The sequence below is a fragment of the Brassica napus genome, chromosome A7, assembly GCF_020379485.1.
Source record: "Brassica napus cultivar Da-Ae chromosome A7, Da-Ae, whole genome shotgun sequence".
Lineage (NCBI taxonomy): Eukaryota > Viridiplantae > Streptophyta > Magnoliopsida > Brassicales > Brassicaceae > Brassica > Brassica napus.
This window is the reverse complement of record NC_063440.1, coordinates 25674666-25695014: the sequence shown is the minus strand read 5'-3', so window position 1 is coordinate 25695014 and position 20349 is coordinate 25674666. Positions and strand designations below refer to the sequence as shown.

Genomic DNA, 20349 nt, shown 5'->3' with positions numbered 1-20349 from the left:
AAAAATGAGGCTGAAGTTGTAAACTGTGTAGAAGCAAATATATATAGCTATCCTCATCATTTCCAAACTCCTTGATGGTCTTGTGCCCATTCTTGATCTTCTCTTTAATCAATGTATTTCGTTTAACATGAATCTGTTTTATTTTGCGGCTGTGTGTGTATGTATATATTGTTCAGGAGTGGTTCTTGGACGGTCAGGGGGGCAGAAGTCAGAAGATAGGAGCATATGTGACACTTTTGCACCTACTATTTTATTGGAATTCGGACAGCAATTTTGTTGGGGTTCGTGTTTTTTTTTTTTTGTTGGGGGTTCGTGTTAGACATTGGACTGGTGGTGGTAAGGAGACTTTACGTGATCACAAAGTTTGATACATGGATCTTCTTTTTAGTTAGCATCTTTGAATAATTTAAAGTGTGTATGTGTGTTGGATTCTTTGATTAGGAGATTTCATTAGGAGCGAATTTGTGCTTCTCTTAGTCTCTGTCATCATTTCGTACCAATAGGACTGAAGAGGTAAGCATAACGTGACAAACTGACAAGAGAACTAGGAGCCACTAACGTCACTGTCTGGAACCAAAAAAAAAAAAAAGATTGGGTAAGGAATTTGTGAGCATATTTCCGATCATATTGTGCAATATTGTAAAAATAACATTAATACTTTTTGACATCTTGTAGAAAACATGAATTATTTTTTAAAAAATACTCTAATCGGGCGGAGAAATTATAGGAATTAAATACCAAAATTTCATTTAAAAACGGAATTAGTATTTATATTTTCAAGTATTTCAACATTAGCCTAGGAAAAAGAGGGACAGCTCTAAAAATAAATAGAGAAAACCGTAGAGAAAGCATAGATATCAACGACGGCTCCACAAGAAACCCTAGAAAACAGGAACACAGAGAGAAAGACAGAGAGAGTTTGTTTACATTCTGTTTCTCAAGTTCTGTTACATTATTTTCTTCTTATTACTTTTTTTTTTTTGCTTTAACTTTGGTTCTTCTTATTACTTTCGGGACTCAAAAAGAAAAAAAGAGAGGGAGAGAAGATGGGAGATGGTGTAACTCCTCCGCTTTTGATAACAGAGACAAACACGACGATGATGCGTGTTAAGGGAGAAGTGAAGAAACAGCTATGGCTTTCTGCTCCTCTCATTGGTGTAAGCCTCCTTCAGTACTCTCTCCAAGTCATCTCCGTCATGTTCGTTGGCCATCTCGGTTCTCTTCCCCTCTCCGCCGCCTCCATTGCCACCTCCTTCGCCTCCGTCACCGGTTTCACATTCCTCGTACGTTCCTTTCTTCATGGTTACTTTCATAATTAGTAGTTTTGTCTTTGTGTGGGGTACTTTAAATCGTTTTTTTTAATTTACTTAGGGCCTGACTGGTTCAACCGCAGCGGTTGTGGTTGCGGTTGCGGGAGTTTGCGGATGCGGGTGGTTGCGGTTTCTAGCGGTTTTAAGAGATTTGTACGACTGGTTCTGCGGTTAGAAATTGGTGCGTTTGCGGGATACTTATGACTGTTTAACTACCAAATACAGCAGCGGTTAAATAATAAATTAACAATATTTACATTTTATACAATTATAAAAATATCAAAAATAATAATATTATAATAAATATAAAAGTTATATTTAGAAAGTTATAGTTTAATTTTTTTTAAAATATAGAAAATATTTTTATTTTAAAGTTTTATAATATTAATTAAAATATAATAGATATATTTTAGCATTTTTATAATTCCAATTTAATTTTTTTATTGAATATTTTTATTTTTGTATTTATATTTTTTTGGAAAAAAAGAAATTTTTTTTTATCCTCCCGCAACCGCCCGCAACCGCAAACGCTAGCTGGAACCAGCTTTTGAATTTATGAGGTTCAGAGCGATTTAGAGCGGTTTGAAGCGGTTTGGAGCGGTTTGAGCGATTGTTGCGAAACGCCAACAACCGCTACCAACCGCAAAAGCTGCGTTTGCGGGTGGTAGCGGGAAAACCAGTCATACCCTTATGCATGTGTCGGAATCAAGATTGTTTATTATTACTAGCGCATGTCCTCGTACTGAGTTTATGCAAGTGAATCATCAGCCTACCAACCCCAAATTTATAGAAAATACTATATATAAAATAAGCTTCCAAATTTATTTTTTAAATTATATATACATATATATATATATATAATCTTTACTAATTAGCCATGATTATTAGAAATGTATATGCTTCTTTATTGTCGTGTTCATCTGTTGTGTCTCAACAGTTGGGTACAGCGAGTGCTTTGGAGACACTATGTGGCCAAGCGTACGGAGCAAAGCTGTACGGGAAGCTAGGCATTCAGATGCAAAGAGCAATGTTTGTTCTTCTACTACTCTCTATTCCTCTCTCGGTCATTTGGTTCAACACAGAACATATACTCGTGCTTGTTCACCAAAACAAAGACATTTCAAGTGTTGCTGGCTCGTACGCGAGGTACATGATCCCGAGCCTCTTTGCGTACGGACTTCTTCAGTGTATCAACAGATTCTTGCAAGCGCAGAACAATGTGTTCCCTGTGTTTGTCTGCTCTGGGATCACCACTGGTCTTCACTTGCTGCTTTGTTGGTTGTTTGTGCTGAAGACGAGTTTAGGATACAGAGGAGCTGCTCTCGCGATTTCCATCTCTTACTGGTTTAATGTCATTCTCTTATCTTGCTACGTCAAGTTCTCGGCTTCCTGCTCGCATAGCTGGACAGGGTTTTCAGAAGAGGCTTTTCATGAGATTTATGACTTTTCTAAAATTGCTTTTCCTTCAGCAGTTATGGTCTGGTAAGCTGTGAAACATAAGTTAATGTCTAGTGTATCTGGAGTTAACCTGTTCTGTTTTTGTAACAGTTTGGAGCTATGGTCCTTTGAGCTTTTGGTTCTAGCTTCAGGGCTTCTTCCTAACCCGGTTTTAGAAACTTCTGTTCTTTCAATCTGGTAAGTTTCAGTTAATTGGTCAGACCCCAGGGGATTAGTACACCCCAGGGTTATCCAAAAAAAAAAGGTTTCGGTTATTTTCTTGTTGTTTTTCATGGTTCCTACTTCTTTATTATAATCTGATCAACACAAGTTCTTTTAATTTTTCAGTCTAAACACTTCACTAACAATTTGGCAAGTCTCAGTTGGTCTTGGTGGTGCGGCAAGGTAAGTACATCGGTAACAATAAATATAATAAAACATTTAAAGAATCTTATGATACCAAACTTTGGTTCTTGTTCTTTGACTTGCAGTATAAGAGTCTCGAACGAGTTAGGAGCAGGGAACCCACAAGTGGCAAAGCTTGCTGTATACGTCATTGTAGGTATAGCAGTCGCCGAGGGTATAGTGGTCGTGACTGTTTTGCTGTCGGTTCGGAAGGTTCTAGGTCGAGCTTTTAGCAGTGACCCGAAAATCATTGCATATGCCGCATCCATGATACCCATTGTGGCCTGTGGAAACTTCCTAGATGGTCTCCAATGCGTTCTCTCAGGTTCTTACACACTCTCAACTCAATCATGTTTTTGTAATATAACAAACGATTGGTTTTGGTTCCTGGCTTTGGCTTATATTTATATGTCCGGTTTAATGCAGGGGTTGCTAGAGGATGTGGATGGCAGAAAATTGGAGCGTGCATAAATCTTGGATCGTATTATCTTGTCGGAGTTCCGTTAGGTTTAGTGCTTGGTTTCCATTTCCACATCGGTGGTCGGGTAATTACCAAGAAAACATCACTTCAGGAATATTAGCCAATACTTGTTTATAGCAACTACTGAAGTTGTGTTGCTATGTCATTTTTTTGTATAGGGGCTTTGGCTTGGAATTGTAACGGCACTAGCTGTTCAAGTGTTGGGTCTTTCCTTGGTCACTATATTCACAAACTGGGATAAAGAGGTAACTTTTGTGTTTACCTAACAACTGAGCAGTCCAAGTTTATGTATATAAGCTGATGAGATTCTGCATGTTTCTTGTTTTGATACGAATAGGCAAAGAAAGCTACAAACAGAGTTGGAGACAAAGATGACAAAGATGATACAATTCCAAAATGAGTAAAAACATTGCATTTCCAAATGAGCATAACTTAAAACGTTACTGAAAAATAAGTACGTTGATTCTTCTAAAATAATTTATGAGACAAAAGTCCATATTTGCTCTTATCTTTCACTTGTGAACTTGTGGTATTCCACTCTGCGTCGTTGCTTGTGGTAGCTGCGTTATTTTGAGCATCAGTTTGAAAAATAGAATTTTGTGAATGAGGGTCTGGCTCTCTCGTAGAACCAGTGCAGCTTGTAAAGAAATAGTGTTTCTCTACTCAACAAGAGACTACGAAAAGTAATAAGAAAGTGTACGTAATTGCTTATCTATGACCTCTTGTCATTATTGGACCTTATCACGAATTCAACAACTGATATGTTTGGTTTGAATGCACATTTGCCTATGGAGTATTATTTGTCTTTTTGTAAAAAATCATGCATCGAGTAGATCATAATCTTTGTATATTTGCAGTTTCAACTATGTTCTGAACAATTGAGAATGTTCTAGAAGAAATGAGTTTGGTAACATAATTCTTTTTATGGCTTGAAACTAAACAATGTTTAAAAAATAAAAACAGAGGCTAAAGAAAACACTTTTAGATCGATTAATTAACATGTGAATCCATCTCTCCTGCCTTGAGAACACAAACAAGTATCTCATTTGCGTTCATTCTACCTTTGAACAGTGCCTTGTAAGATGAGAATTTCTCATGAATACATCAAATTTGTTTTATCCTTAGAGAACTTTTCTAAAACATTTGATTCACTAGTAACGGAGCTCAACTTAAAACTAAAGCTTTTGACAAGTTCGCCCTAAATCATTTTCAGGTTTTAAAATTGAAAAGCTAAAATCATGTACTTATAACAGTTGTCATTCTCTCATTGTAATCCACTATGGTGTTCCAAGCATACTTTGCTGAAATGCTCCTTAAACATGTTTGAATGGTTTGGATCGATGGCATCACAAATCTCAGAGATTGCCTTCAAATTATATTTTGATGCCAGTTTATAAGCGTATGTTCACTTGTCTATAGGTTTGGGTAGCTGTTTACCCTCTTCAGGTGTTATTGTTGGATATGTCCAACAAATTTCAGCAGCATGTCCACATATCTTCTTCTTTTCATTTGAGACTGGGTTCAATCACACTTTGCAATATTCAAAATTATTTTTTTTATCTAGCATGAGTGTCTTCTAGACTGCTAATAGTTCCTTTGATGTATCCATGTTAATCGTATGATCTCAACATACTGTTATGAACCAAGTTGTAAACACTGAATCTTTTCAAGAAATACAAACTTTATTCCCAATGTCGTATTGAGAAAGTTTATCGAGAGTTCTCTCACCTCTCCTACAATGTGATCGACAAAACACTCGATACCCTCTAAAGCAAATATAAAGCAGCCTATGACTTTTCCACGTCACCAACACCTCACGTGCTATTGTTTGGAGGATGTCGCTGAATCAAAAAGGCTGGTGGTTTATTACTGCCCATTTACTCCTGATGGGCCTTGCCCTTCCTGCGGTAGTGATAGATGATTGGAGGGTGTGTGGCTTCGTAGGTAACACATACTTATAGATCGAGCGGTCTAGAAGTTGACCCGTTCTACCAATTATAAAATCAAGAACACAGTGACATATCAAAAAATACACGTTAACGAAATTAAGGTTGTCTTTTACTATAAATCTTTTAAACAGAACGTACACACTTTCCGTTTAATCGAAATAACTCAACTTCACAAATTTGTGAATAGACATTAATCGTCAATTCCTACTCAACCTTATCAGCACAAACAACAATTGTGCCACTTTCGTATAATCACTATGCATGCAAGACTAAAACATCACTCAACAAGCTTGAGAATATCCTTTTTTCTCTTAGATAACTCAAAATCTCATGATTCATCCTTATCTTCAATCAGATTAATCTTTTCCCAATTTTAGTTACTAGCTACAGCTAAGTTATTCATTGTCATGTGACTCCAAACCTTCACACAAACTTCCCGCGTTTGTTTCTGAATTAGGTTGAACAGCTTTTCGTGGTTAGGGGTGAATTTGTGCTTCTCTTGTCATCGCTTTTATTGTGACTCGTACCAACTGGACTGAAAGTGTAATTATAACGTGACGAACTGACAAGAGAATTAGCAAGGAGCCACAAACGTCATTGTCTCGAATAATAGAAGGATGGGTGCATGTTGATATGCCACCAAAAATGGTTCTAGACTTCTAGTCAATAGTGTTTCAAAAGAAAAAAAAAAAGACTTCTAGTCAATAAGATTTAATATTTATATTTATTATTTTATTCTTTAAAAAGTTGAACCATTCAAAAACCGACACTTGGCCAAGGGTATTCAACACTGGCCACATAAAAAAAAGACAGCGCTAAAATAATTGGTAATCATATTTATACAGAACCGTACAGAGCATAGATATCAACGACGGCTCTACAAGAAACCCTAGAAAACAGGAACACAGAAAGTAAGAGAGAGTGAGAAGAGAGAAAGAAAGTTTGTTTTACGTTCTATTTTTTACTTTAGAGAAAAAGAGAGAGAAGATGGGAGATGGTGTGACTCATCCACTTCTGATAACAGAGAGAAACACGACGACGATCCGTGTGAAGGAAGAATTGAAGAAACAGCTATGGCTTTCTGCGCCTCTCATTGGTGTAAGCCTCCTTCAGTACTCTCTCCAAGTCATCTCTGTCATGTTCGTTGGCCATCTCGGTTCTCTTCCCCTCTCTGCCGCCTCCATCGCCACCTCCTTTGCCTCCGTCACCGGTTTCACATTCCTCGTACGTTCCTTCACTGGTCATTTCGTTATCTGTTTAATTTTGTCTTGTTTATCTTGAAGTTTGTGTGGGGTCCTTTAAATCGGTTTCTTTATTATTTACACAACGATCGTTTTGGCTTTTTCATGTTTTTAGTCCACTTTCATCCCTATTATCTGAGACACTGTTGCATGAGTTCCCAAAACTTTTGATATACACATCTAATTTATACTCTCTCGGTCTTTAAAAATTGAGGTTTTAAACTTTTTATATTTAAAAGATTTATGGTTTAGAGTTTATTAATTCGTTTTGTTTTAAAATTAAAATATAAATTAAAATCTCAAAACAAAATAAAAACAATAAATAAGTAAATCAATATATATATAATTTTATTTATATATGCAAATCTTAAAACATTCATTTTTAAATACGGAAAGAGTAATTTATAAATCTCATTTTATATTTGTTGTAAGTCTTTCTTGGAGAATCCACAATGGTAGATACTCTCACTATAGTCTTTCATCTTTACTTTATTAATATTTTTAATAATGTAATTAAAATTAAATGTAAAAAGAAAGAGACAATGTGTGAAATATCTCCAATTAAGATCCAAATTTGCTGAATGCCCATAATTATGGATAACCTAAAAATGTGTAATTTTTTGACACTGTATGACGAAAATGCCCTTATGTTTTGTCGAAAACAAGTAACTTTAGATCTATCAGCTAAATATTTACATAGCAGGTAACAATCTACATACCAACTAACATATCCGCTAATAATTTCAGTATCATCTAACAATCTATGTATCAAACAAATGTATCGACTAACAAATCATATATCAGTTAATGAAACTATTAACAATTAATTAGTTATCTATTAAATAGCTCCAAATCTATTTGTAACAGCTAACACTTCATGTATCGACTAAGAATCCATTAAAATCTAAATAATAGCAGGTAAGTAATAAAATATCTACTAACGTATATATTATCTAAAAGTTGATTGTGATTCGAAATTGGAAACATTAGAATTGAGGTGAGATAATAAGATTAGCATTATGGGTGTCAAAAGAATCAGAATAAAAAAATAAAGATTTGTGTTGAATTAGAAGATGATTTGAAGAATTTGTACGAGAGATAAAGAAATTAGAACTCATAAAAAAGGAGAAGAAAGAGACATAGAGATAATAGTATTATAGTCATTAAAAATATTAAAAAGAAACAAGGTTATATGGTAAATTACATGGATTTCTGGATGCATCTACGCCAATTACTCAAAAAGAAATTGAACCATTTATATGATGGCAAATCTCACTAGTCTCTCACACTTTTTTTGAGCAAAAGTCGCTCACATTTTTTTGTGGGAATTTTATCTCGGATAGTTCGTCACATATTTTTTGCTTTTCTTTTATTTTTTTCTATTTTTTTTATTATTTAAAATTGAGAAACTGAATGAGATATTTGTAATACTGATGTCTATAGATGTTAGCCTCTTGTAAATAAAAATACGACAAATGATCATGACACTGCAAATGAGATATTTTGGTTGGATTTTTCATGATTTTGAGATATTTATGTTTAAATACTAATATTTTTATACATACATTTTAATAATGTTAAGATACCATCTTTGAAGGTGGTATGAAGATATTAGCAGTGAAAATGCTCTTAGGACGCTGGAACTTGCATCTGTTGAATTAACTTTATTTTTTATTTACAAATACTCATATACTCGAATCAACATGTTTAAAAAGTGACGCACTTCTTCATTGTCTTATTCCCCTGTTGTGTGTGAACAGTTGGGAACAGCGAGTGCGTTGGAGACACTATGTGGCCAAGCGTACGGAGCAAAACTGTACGAGAAACTAGGCATTCAGATGCAGAGAGCGATGTTTGTTCTTCTCATACTCTCTGTCCCTCTCTCGATCATATGGGCCAATACAGAACATATACTAGTACTTGTACACCAAGACAAAGCCATTTCAAGTGTTGCTGGCTCGTACGCGAGATACATGATCCCTAGCCTTTTTGCGTACGGACTGATTCAATGCATCAACAGGTTCTTGCAAGCGCAGAACAATGTGTTCCCTGTGTTTGTCTGCTCTGGAATCACCACTTGTCTTCACTTGTTGCTTTGTTGGTTGTTTGTGTTGAAGACAAGTTTAGGTTACAGAGGAGCTGCTCTCGCGATTTCGATTTCTTACTGGTTTAATGTTATTCTTCTGTCGTTTTACGTCAAGTTCTCGGCTTCTTGCTCGCATAGCTGGACCGGGTTTTCAAAAGAGGCTTTTCATGAGATTTATGACTTTTCTAAGATTGCTTTTCCTTCAGCAGTCATGGTCTGGTAAGTAATGAAATAAACAAAAAGATCTGAATGTGGTTCATGTCTAGTGTATCTGGACTGGAGTTAACCTGTTCTATTTTTTGTAACAGTTTGGAGCTTTGGTCCTTCGAGCTTCTGGTTCTCGCCTCAGGTCTTCTTCCCAACCCGGTTTTAGAAACTTCGGTTCTTTCAATCTGGTAAGTTTTGTTTGTCAATAGAGAGCCAGATCTGAAATTCTGGTCGCTATAAACATTTACTAGGAAGTGTAAATAAAATTCATTTATTTCAAAATGGGGAGAGGAGGCTTATATCTATTTATTATAATCTCGAAAATAATTTTGGGGGGGGGGGGGGGGGGTCAAAGTCAATATTTTAATGGGTTGTGTCGAGATTAAGCTCTGAGTATTGGTTATTTTGTTTCTCAGGATTCATATTTCTCTGTTATAATTTGATTAACACAAGTTTTTTTTAACTTTTCAGTCTAAACACTTCACTAACAATCTGGCAAGTCTCAGTGGGTCTTGGTGGTGCTGCGAGGTAAGTACATCGGTTACAATAAATATCAAAAACTACTTAAAAGAATCTTGTTATATTAAACTATGGTTCATGTTTGCAGTATAAGAGTCTCTAATGAGTTAGGAGCAGGGAACCCACAAGTGGCGAAACTGGCTGTATATGTCATTGTAAGTATAGCAGTCGCAGAGGGTATTCTGGTAGTAACTGTTTTGCTGTCGATAAGGAAGGTTCTAGGTCGAGCTTTTAGCAGTGACCCGAAGATCATCTCATATGCCGCATCGATGATACCTATTGTCGCATGTGGAAACTTCCTTGATGGTCTCCAATGCGTTCTCTCAGGTTCTTGCACACTCAAACACAACAATATTTTCATAATATAACAAAAGATCGGCTTTGGTTAACCCCGGTTTGGTCTTGACTAATGGTTGCAGGGGTTGCTAGAGGATGTGGATGGCAGAAAATAGGAGCGTGTGTAAATCTTGGATCGTATTATATTGTCGGAGTTCCGTTAGGCTTAGTGCTTGGTTTCTATTACCACATTGGTGGTCGGGTAATAATCTGAAAACTCAAATCCACGTACTTGTCACTCTATACAAGCCAAGACTAGTTTATAGAAACTAACTATTATAACGTGTGGTGTTATGTCATGTTCTTTTTATAGGGGCTTTGGCTTGGCATTGTGACAGCACTAGCTGTTCAAGTGTTGTGTCTGTCCTTGGTCACTATATTCACAAACTGGGATAAAGAGGTAACTCTTTTTTTTTTAACCTTTTAACCGATCAGTCCAAGTTTATGTATATAAGGGGATTCAAAGTGAAACCTGATGAGATTCTGCATGTTTCTTGTATTGATATGAATAGGCAAAGAAAGCTACGAACAGAGTTGGAGACAAAGATGATTATGTAGAACAATCAATTCCAAGATGAGGAAAAGCATTGGATTTTCACAAATGAGCATCGCTTAAAACGTTAATGCGATAATGAATATGTTGATTCTTCTACAATTATTTCCGAGACACTAGTTCACATATGCTTATTACACATGGGAAGTTGTGGTATATACGACTCGCATCGGTTGCTTGTGGAAGCTGGGTAGCTTGCCTAATCTGCTACATCTGATAAAGAAAAAGTGTTTTTTAGACATTAGTCCATATATGCTATATTATCTTTCACTTGTGCCTTGTCGTTGTGGTATACCACTCGCGTCGTTGCTTGTGCTAGCTGCGTACTTTTGGCGTCAGTTAGAATATTGTTTTGGAATATGGGTCGTTTTGAATGAGAGCCTGGCTCTCGTAAAACTACAGCTTGTAAAAACAAAAGAGTTTTTGGAGTAAATGTTTATGGAGTATTAGTTGTTTTTTTGTAAAGAATTCATCCATCGAGTAGTAGATCATTTCCAGTTTCAATTATAAATTATGAGCAACTGAGAATGCAAAAACTATGATGAAAATGTAAGTTGGGGATCAGAACTCTCTTTGTAAGTCACATCTAAACAGAGGCTAAAAAGCATATAGTTTTTATTAATGATGGGTGTACATGATGATTAGTTAATCATCATCATCTGTCAATTAATGTTTCTCTGCTTTGTGTGTTTATAGTAAACAGAAAGAATGATTCTCCATGTTCATCATCACTAGTAGTAATATGACATGAATAAGAAAGAAGCATATGTTACGTTATATATCCTACGTGAACTCAAGATCGAGTTTCCTCTTCAGATTAGATCTATCCGCACTGCAAAACCAATAATCAAGAACATCATCAGAATCCTTGATACTTAAAGCTGAACAAAAGAACTAACAGCAAAAAGAACTTAACTAATTGTTACGTTATATCCTATTGTTTTTTATTACCTGGTAATGGTTAGTCGATTTGGTGGCCGCTCGGCTAGTATAGTGAAATCTAAAGACATAGGTGCTTGTCCATCATGGCTAGCTTGTTTCATGACATCCGTACTCTTTCCTCGGTCAGGCATCACTCTTCTAAGCTTATGTGCTGGTGACAACACCGTAATAGTTTTGAGTTTACTCTCAGATGATTTAGCTTCCTTCTTGTGAACTGGTCTTGGTAGCTTTAAAGGGTCAGTAGGAGAAGGTGCAGATGTGAAGTACCTATAACAAAAAACAAATGTCAGAATAACCAGTCTTTAAATACATTCTCCATAGAAAAAGCTTTACATACCTGTGTTGCAAAGCCTGGTGAATCGATATTCTAGACTTGGGATCATAAGTGAACATCTTTGACAACAAATCTAGACCATCATCACTAACCATTGGGAATGAAGAAAGTAGAGACGCCCCAGGGACAAACTGATACTCTACATAATCAGGAAGAGACAACATATCTGGCCACTGATCTTCTTTAGGAGTCCCAAAGGCAGCAAAGATTTTACTTAACTGATCAATATCACTTTTCCCCTGCAATGGTATAAGTCAGCTACACAAAAGACTAAACATACAAACTGGTTTATGAACACAAACTCACCTGAAGAAAAGGTTTGCGTAATAGAAGTTCAGCGAAGATACAGCCAACAGCCCAAACATCAACAGCAGAACCATAGTGTTTGGAACCAAACAGAAGCTCAGGTGCTCTATACCATCTAGTAAAGACCTGGTGTGTAAACTTACGACCTGGACTACCAAATATACGTGCTAAACCAAAGTCTGCGAGTTTTAGTTGTCCATTGGGTCCTATCAACAAGTTGTTCGGCTTCATATCTCTGAAACACACACGCAAAAGATAATCAATCAGTGTAAAAACAAGCATAAAACTTTTGTAGGAGGACAGATTATGAGCATAACATTGGTCTACGGTTCCCACAATTTTTGAAAAAAGTTACATAGATATATTACCTCTAGATTTGTTTAAAAAAATTTATTAAAATCTTTACTAAATCGTTTACAACCTCAAAACCTCAGAATCGGTTACCTGTGCAAAACACATTTGTCATGGCAATACTCAAGACCTTTCAGTGTCATTTGGAGGTAAGATTTGACGTCAGCTGGGGAGAGAAAGAGATTAGGATCTCGGATAACTGCTTCTAGGTCAGTCTCCATGAACTCAAACACAAGGTGCAAGTTCTCTTTGTGAGGAAAGGCATCAACCAACTCTATAATATGAGGATGTTTAAGCTCTTTGAGTAATTTGATTTCTCTTAGAGCTGTTATGTTCACACCTTCTTTCTCTTTACCAAGTCTTATCTTCTTGATCGCTACAGTTTGTCCGTTCTGCAAGTGTAAACAAATCAGTTTCTTGTGACCCAAGATTCAGAACCACCGAGAGAATATGAACCCTAACCTTAGTATCAGTAGCTTTGAAGACGACTCCATAAGTGCCTTGGCCAAGAACTTCTTGCCTCAGATACCTATCAGCAACTTTCTTTGGCTTATCCATCTCACTGTATTGATCCACCATATTTTTTACAAAACAATGATCGGATAATTAATCTGTTGTTCTTGAAATTGTGAAGGTTTGTGTGTATGTTGGAGGCTCCGGCTCTTGATATTAGAAAGAAAAAAAAGTAGCCGTTGGAGGATTTAGAGAGGAAATCAACATTTGAGGGAACAAAATATTCAAAAGTATATGAAAAAGGAAAGGTGACGCTCTAAAGTTGTGATAAGGATTTGCGCCCTTTTTCTAAGGAGATAAAACGCTTGAAGAGTCGACATAACGACGACGTTTCATTTCGATTTGAGATTTGATCATTTATGGGCCTTTCTTACAATAAGGCCCATATATTACTCTATTTTAAGACCCATTACTAATGGACTGATGATTGACAATACGGCCGAGCATCGCTTTTGTTAGAACGACCCAAGAATCATATAGGACAATGTTTGCACTATCAAATCATTATATGCTTATATTTTTTAAACTAGAGTATAACCTAAATAAATAATTAATCTATAAATTAATTTAAAGCTAATCATAAATTAAGTTTTTGATCTAAAATTTTGTTAAATTAACAACTCTATAAATTAGTAGAATATTGTGATTTCAATAATATTCGTTTATTTTTTTTTTTGTAACACTAGTAGGTTATATATATAAAACATACTTTTATGTGCTGAACATGTGAGTGTTCTCATGAACCAGAAAAAAATATAGGAATTTCCGGATTATGCGAGGTTACGTATTTGTCTGTAAATCATTTCTCTTCATCGGTCCGAATTATGAAAGAGACCAGACTTGTTGTGGGGGTAAATACGACAAGTTAGTTGTAATAAATATAACCATAGATTTTCTTTCAGAGAATACAAATTCCATCGTCGACGACAAAAAAAAAGAGAAAAAAAAATACAAATTCCATATTTTCGTGCCCACATCATCTGACTTAATCCTGACCGCACATCAAACTATTTCGTGATCCAGTTTGGCACTATTACGGTTAATTATTTCTTCTAGACATCGAAAATACATTTGTATAATATAAACAATTTGGTAGGCCACCTACATTTTCAAAGTTAGACCTTAAAATGTAGTGGACAGTGGGCTAGTAGTTGAAAAAAATAATTATCAGTATTACAAAATAATGTTTGGTGAAAACACAAAAGCCAAGAAGGACGCATGTGACGCGTAGGGAATCTAACACTAAACAATGTCAGACCATTCCCATGCCTTTACAGATGCACACACCTGTTTATTTTCTCCTATTTTCATTTTTATTTACGACTATAATTATCATTCTTTCCCCTTCAGTAACGAATATCTAAACCTACTATAACTACAACTCTCTATCATTTCACTTCTCCCAAAAACATGATTGTTCTTATTTCGCTCTCTCCTTCTCTCTAGATCTGGTTAACTAGGTTCTTCAGATAGCTTCTTCAAAGCTTTTCTTTATTACCGAAGTTTGTTTCATTTTATTCAGCTGGTTTTATTGATTAGGTTGTCGATCTTTAATTTTCTACTCTTCCGCTTTACTTTGTGGTCTTAATTTCTATGCCTCTTTCTATTATCTCTAACGTAGACTATAGATTATGTTTTGAACAGAAAACTTTTATAGTTTATTAGTTCGTGTTTCTTTAATCTCCATGGTTGTTACTCAGGTCAGATCCACAACATAGGTGGATTTTTTGATTTGACAAACATGTTTATCTGGATAGATCTTTGGTCTTCCAAATAATTTTCTTGAGAACAAAAAAGAAGATTGAAAGTAGAGCTCCTTTAAGTTCAAACGAGAGTTTAGTAGGGTAAAGAAAAGCTGCTAAGCTATGGATCCCATAAGCCCTAATCCTTATAGAGAGAAAAAAAAGGATTTGGTTATATGGCTTGCATATCTTAGGAGCTTTAACTTGCCCTTTAATTGCTTTTACTCTTCTTTGGATTGAAGGGAGCTCTACAACTTCTTTCTCTTCATTTAAATTTAATTATCTACAAGAATGATTGAATTGTTTGTATGATTGAATTGCTTGTTTTCCAGGCTTTTCTGTGTTCACAAGCATTCTTCTAGAGGATGTTCCTCTGGTTAATTTTCCGATAGTGTCTTTCTGTGGTGATTGTTTAAGTCTTGTGGTTTAAAATTACACGTCTGCCCCTAAGTAGCTAGGGTTTATGTATATGTGCGAAGATCATCCATGTGTAACTTTCTAAAAATTTGGTTCTTTGTTAACAAATGCAATATGCCTTTCTTTATGATTTAATCATCAATCTTAGTACCTAACTATTGCGAGAATAAACCTCTTCTCGTATTAAACAACTATAATGATCGGATTAGATATCTGGTATCATAAGTAGGCCTTAATTTATTTTAAAATATTCATTTCTCATATTGTTTCGTAACCATTAACAATGTAAGATTTGAGAATCATAAAATAAATCAAAATGTAACAAAAAGATATTTTGGAAAAAAACAGGTATAAGAAATAACTGTTGACAAGCTAAATGAATAGAAAAGAAGAAAAGCAAAATTTATTTAACTATCATAAAAAGTTTTAATAAATAAAATTTGAGGAATATAAGTTAATTCTTAGCTGTAATATAAATGTATGATGGTTACTTTTTGAAGATTTAAATTTACTTATTTGCATTAGATTTCGACAGGCTAGCTATAATATTCAACGGATCTTCTTTAAACTTTAGCCATACCGAAAATCTTAAACTCGAGTCCTTACCATTATAACCAAGTGAAACAATGTAGTTTAGTGCGGATTACACTTAGTGCGTAGAATCTGTATCACTGAATGAACATACTTCAAGCATAAAATGTAAAACACACAGATTCCAAGATTTTGAGAACCAACAAAAATCTGAAACTGTAGTAGTATAGTTGATGACAACAAAGTAGTGAATTTGAAATTTAAGAATTGTAAGTTTTATCGTACATTCATACTAGAAAGTAATAATAAACGGATTATACCCGTTGTTAAAGAGATGTTATACTGGTGATTTAAGTAATTTGTTATTGTCTCATGTATATCTTACTTTTCAAGGTTTTATAAGGTAAGTTTTGTTGTTGCAATGTACGGTATGGTTTCTCCCGAGACATGATAGCTTCTCGTATACCGGAGTATCCACTGACGCAAGTTTAAATACCCATTCGAAATGCCCATATAAAGGCCCACTATTATTGAATCTGCTTTTCCAATCTTAATCAATCGAATCTAACTGTGAACTTCTAAAGTTATTTGTTGATTAGGTTAACGATATTGTTAAGAACTTTTCAGTCTCCTTCAAAGATAATAATTGTACATGCCCTTGCATTAGTGAAAGCGACCCTTCCAAGACTTTAATCATATATATGATGTTTCTAATATTTTTTTCTGAAAGTCAAGTTAATTAATCCTTGTTTTGAGGCCTGACATACCTTTTTCTTTTCCCGCATACCTTACTTATCAGTTATCACCAAGGATCTATCATCTACCGGGTGAAAATTACTCGTCGTCAACGTATTTGTTAACTTGTTGAGTAAGCTAATTTACCGAAAAAGAAAAGTGAAGTTACGTTCAAACCGTTTATGAAAAAGTGAAGATGTTTCGTATTAGCGTGGTAATTTTGTAAACATAATTGCATCTTTTTGTTATCAATATTAGTGCAATAGTTAGTGCTGGTGTCATATCACGATCATCTGAAAAGTCTGATTGTGGTACTAAACCGACAAAGTCCTAGAATTAGAAAGTATTCTTTTTTTTTTTCCGCCAAATTGAAGTTTTCATTAAAAGGCCTCAAAGCCCAACAAACACATTACAAAGGCCAAGAAAACGGCCCAAAAAAAACGCAAATAACAAACCGGGCCCAAGGCCCACCTACGACCCGTTCAACCCGAAGAGACCCGCCGCCGCGCGGACACACGCTACGGCTCAGACGTCGACTCCCTTCGGAACATCACCAGGTAAACAACCGTCGATTCACCGGGGAGAATCGGAAACCACTCAATCCACCCAACACCACCGCAAACGCCTTCCACTCCGGTGAAAACTAAACTCGGAGAGCGTCAATCGAGGGATCGAGATCTCATCCGACGCCGTTTAAACCCATCACCGAGATAGAAGCTTCGCGCGACCCAACACAGTTAACCGAGGTCGAGCTTCGATCACCCTCCAACAGGATCTCCACCCACCCAAACAAACCAGAACCTTAAAACAAAGAGAAAGAGAGAAAGAGAGAAACAAACCCTAAAAAAGAAACCTAGGGACCAAAGGCGGCGAGGCAAAGCAGCGAAACGCTTTCACCCCCCGAGATCTAGACCGACGACGACAGAGCTACGGTAGCCTCTACCTCGCGGGGACAGGAACCGGCGTCGACGGAGCTGAAGGAGCCTCCGCCTCCCGGAGACAAAACCAAATAACCGAACGAGAAACCTCACCGTGCCTTCCTCACCCTGACCGCGCCCTTGCACCAGAGACCGATCCGCCATGGACGGCCATTTCCAGAGCTCAAGCAAGGCGGCTAGAAGAGGAGACGAAACCGAGGCTGAAAACGACATCTTTACTGGTGGCTGGAGGGCTCCGGTGACGGCACGCGCGCTAACGCGCCGCCAGTCACCGGACCCGATAACAGATCTGCTTTCTCTCTCTTAAACTCTCTCTACTCTAGTCTCTAATTAGAAAGTATTCAGTATTTAGATTTAATAACGTATTTAAAATTGAAACCAGCTAAATATTCAGAGTAGCATATATATTTATATCAAATCTACTTCTTTTATATTTTGTTTTTTTATCAAAAGCTACTTCTTTTATATAAAACGCAAGATTCAGTCACAAAACGGATAACTGTCAAATTGTTATTTAGAGCTTATCTACACATTTATTAGTTCATGAACCCTTTCTCTCTCACTCCATTTACTCCTCCTCTAAGTCAACCCTTACGAGAAACGACACACCAGTATCACACATCAGTACACTTGTCGTCGTGTTTTGATATCATTTCAACTTGGTATCAAGAATCAAGGCTGGTTTAATCAAGTGTTATAGTGGCATTTAAGTATCCATATATCATACATGGACAAAACCATTTTCTATAACACCAAAAAAACATCGTCTACTTGCATCTCAATTCCCGATTTTTGGCAAATCACAAATGAAAATAACTGCATATGTTATACGAATAAGATACTAACCGGTAAGGCCGTAACCACTAAATAATCACTTCTCAGCTAGCGTTCAATATCTTTCTTTGGTTTCGTGAAACTCGTTTGGTTAATGACTGATTATAACCTGATAGTAAAAAAAAAGCTATTTCAAAAAAAAAAAAAAAAAACTCGACGAATTGTGTTTTAACAACAAAAAACGTACATATAGCTAAATTTTCAACCCCTCGAAGTAAACTGTTTTGGAAGGTTCGATAAGACGATAACATTTCAAATTTGTTGTTGCTTTAAATTTGTATTCCTTGTATTTATTTGCATAACTTAGAAAGAGGTTGGTCGATGGTTAATTGCTCAAAAAGCTCTTATAGATTGGACGGTGCTTTACCCATATTCATACGTGGCAAGCTTCTCGACCTAGATGGATAGAAGAGCCACGTGGTAGCAAGTAGTTGTCACTTATTTGGATCTCTGTAGTATGTTACGCTTTTATTTCGTTATCAGCACAACTGATTCAAATAATAAAAATAAAATATATTTTTTTGTCCCCAACCCTGATAGTTTGATACGTATAGAAACTACAAGACCAGAAAGAGAATAGCGTATTTTAATGTTTTCAGTCGGGAAATAGATGTAGAAAAACTGGAAATCAAACTTATAAATATCAAGGGCATAATAAATTATTTTGAAATGGTAAACATCAACACAACAACAAAACTTGTGTAATTGGGAAACCCATCTACAAAAATATCTAGGTTTCAATATCAGAGTAGAAATTTCAAAACCAGGATTCATCTGATCCCTAAAGTTTAAGATAAGGATTGAACTAATACTAAAGAAAACAAAATCATATATAGACCTTTTCTCTTTTTTTTCGTCTGTAATAACCAAACAAATCTTTTATAAAATGGTTACGTGTGACTAAAAATACAAGTATTTATTAATGATACAGGTGGTCGTTACGCGACCAACTTAAATTCATTTCTCGAATTTTGAGCAGCACTACAACGCAAACAATTTTTTCAATACATTAAGAAAACGAGAAAAAAAAACAGTTGACATCTTTGTATAACTATCCAAAACTTTGATTTTATCGTCGACCTCTTCTACTATGAATGTTTTCATATGCTTTTTACAGAATGCATACAGTAGACTAATACTTAACTATTGCCTAATCTTAGTATTTACAATATTTATATACTTAGAAACACATTTAAATATATTTGAGATTTAGAAGATAAGTCAAACTAGGAGAGCTTTACATAAGTGATAGAAAGGTTATCATATAGACACTGAAACTTGATATTAGCTATTGAAAAAGATGAGAAAACGTTACAAATTTTAATTGCATTGTTTCAACATAGTAAATCTACATATATATACATACGTGTTTTTCAAATTACATTTTCATAAATTAGTAATGTATATATCAAATTCTTTATAAGTACATCATTGTTGTGGTAAGAAAAAAAAAGGCATATCAAATCGTATATATATGGAAAACTATATTTCAAATCAATATTTAGAACTTTTTATATAAATTAATTCTCTCAAATCTTTAAAATCCCATGGCCGGATGATATCTAGTATCAATAGTGCATGAACTGACTACGAATATATGACACAACACTATTGATATCAATGCGAATTAAATTTTGATCATATTCGCTTTTTATACAACAATTATAATAATGCCAAATAAAGAAGGTTTGACAAAGAATGAAATATACAAATCCATGTCTTTTTGTGTGTGTTTGTGGTTAAACAATAATGCATGCATGAAATGACCATGGCCACACTGTGCTATAAGCCTATATAACGATATGAATAATTTATTCCTAACTTATTAGCGAGTAAATTCTCCTTTTCTATATGTAGAAACCATTCTAATAGTGAAAGATACGAAAGGTTGATCAAATAGGGAATGCATATCAACAATTGATCATGATTACACTATTAGTATTAATATAAATCATTTATTTGTAGATACTATTCTGTTTTTGTATAAATTAATCTGATATTTAACCATTCATTCCCTAGTCAACACAATGCTCGACGACAAGTCGGTTTTGACTTATTTAATAAAATGAAAATTATCAAAAAAAAATCTTTAACGAAAAAAAACCCCAAGAAAAACTCTTCAATTTACATATATACATATATGTAAATGTGAATATGCGTGTGGGTCTATATAAATACACTG

The 20349-nt window shown here is 35.2% G+C and overlaps 3 protein-coding genes across 3 annotated transcripts; 2 read left to right on the top strand and 1 right to left on the bottom strand.

Annotated features, from left to right (window-relative positions):
* The first annotated feature begins 154 nt into the window (after nucleotides 1–154).
* Nucleotides 155–4340, top strand: LOC106354296 (protein DETOXIFICATION 17). Its single transcript, XM_048736212.1, has 9 exons — nucleotides 155–917; nucleotides 1026–1283; nucleotides 2248–2792; nucleotides 2859–2945; nucleotides 3096–3152; nucleotides 3239–3477; nucleotides 3579–3697; nucleotides 3792–3878; nucleotides 3971–4340. The coding sequence occupies exons 2-9, from the start codon at nucleotides 1047–1049 to the stop codon at nucleotides 4031–4033; spliced, it is 1434 nt and encodes a 477-aa protein (XP_048592169.1). The 5' UTR covers nucleotides 155–917; nucleotides 1026–1046; the 3' UTR covers nucleotides 4034–4340.
* Nucleotides 4341–6449: 2109 nt separating this feature from the next.
* Nucleotides 6450–10973, top strand: LOC125576353 (protein DETOXIFICATION 17-like). Its single transcript, XM_048736211.1, has 8 exons — nucleotides 6450–6806; nucleotides 8584–9128; nucleotides 9218–9304; nucleotides 9588–9644; nucleotides 9724–9962; nucleotides 10055–10173; nucleotides 10285–10371; nucleotides 10484–10973. Exons 1-8 carry the CDS (start codon nucleotides 6570–6572, stop codon nucleotides 10547–10549), a joined length of 1437 nt encoding a protein of 478 aa, XP_048592168.1. The 5' UTR covers nucleotides 6450–6569; the 3' UTR covers nucleotides 10550–10973.
* Nucleotides 10974–11115: 142 nt separating this feature from the next.
* On the bottom strand, nucleotides 11116–15676 carry LOC106357243 (cyclin-dependent kinase D-1). Its single transcript, XM_013796920.3, has 6 exons — nucleotides 12920–15676; nucleotides 12551–12849; nucleotides 12107–12341; nucleotides 11804–12039; nucleotides 11476–11733; nucleotides 11116–11356 (listed from the first exon to the last, which is right to left on the bottom strand). Exons 1-6 carry the CDS (start codon nucleotides 13034–13036, stop codon nucleotides 11308–11310), a joined length of 1194 nt encoding a protein of 397 aa, XP_013652374.2. The 5' UTR covers nucleotides 13037–15676; the 3' UTR covers nucleotides 11116–11307.
* Nucleotides 15677–20349: the final 4673 nt, after the last annotated feature.

What these genes read in the sequence shown, in the direction of transcription:
- LOC106354296 (XM_048736212.1), top strand. Translation starts at nt 1,047, where the DNA reads ATGGGAGATGGTGTAACTCCTCCGCTTTTGATAACAGAGACAAACACG. An exon ending in CCTTCAGCAGTTATGGTCTG is followed by an intron (nt 2,793 to 2,858) that starts GTAAGCTGTGAA and finishes TTTTTGTAACAG; the next exon opens with TTTGGAGCTATGGTCCTTTG. An exon ending in TCTCCAATGCGTTCTCTCAG is followed by an intron (nt 3,478 to 3,578) that starts GTTCTTACACAC and finishes GGTTTAATGCAG; the next exon opens with GGGTTGCTAGAGGATGTGGA.
- LOC125576353 (XM_048736211.1), top strand. Translation starts at nt 6,570, where the DNA reads ATGGGAGATGGTGTGACTCATCCACTTCTGATAACAGAGAGAAACACG. An exon ending in CCTTCAGCAGTCATGGTCTG is followed by an intron (nt 9,129 to 9,217) that starts GTAAGTAATGAA and finishes TTTTTGTAACAG; the next exon opens with TTTGGAGCTTTGGTCCTTCG. An exon ending in ACTTCGGTTCTTTCAATCTG is followed by an intron (nt 9,305 to 9,587) that starts GTAAGTTTTGTT and finishes TTAACTTTTCAG; the next exon opens with TCTAAACACTTCACTAACAA.
- LOC106357243 (XM_013796920.3), bottom strand. Translation starts at nt 13,036, where the DNA reads ATGGTGGATCAATACAGTGAGATGGATAAGCCAAAGAAAGTTGCTGAT. An exon ending in GACAAATGTGTTTTGCACAG is followed by an intron (nt 12,342 to 12,550) that starts GTAACCGATTCT and finishes TGTGTGTTTCAG; the next exon opens with AGATATGAAGCCGAACAACT. An exon ending in CACCAGGCTTTGCAACACAG is followed by an intron (nt 11,734 to 11,803) that starts GTATGTAAAGCT and finishes TTTTTGTTATAG; the next exon opens with GTACTTCACATCTGCACCTT.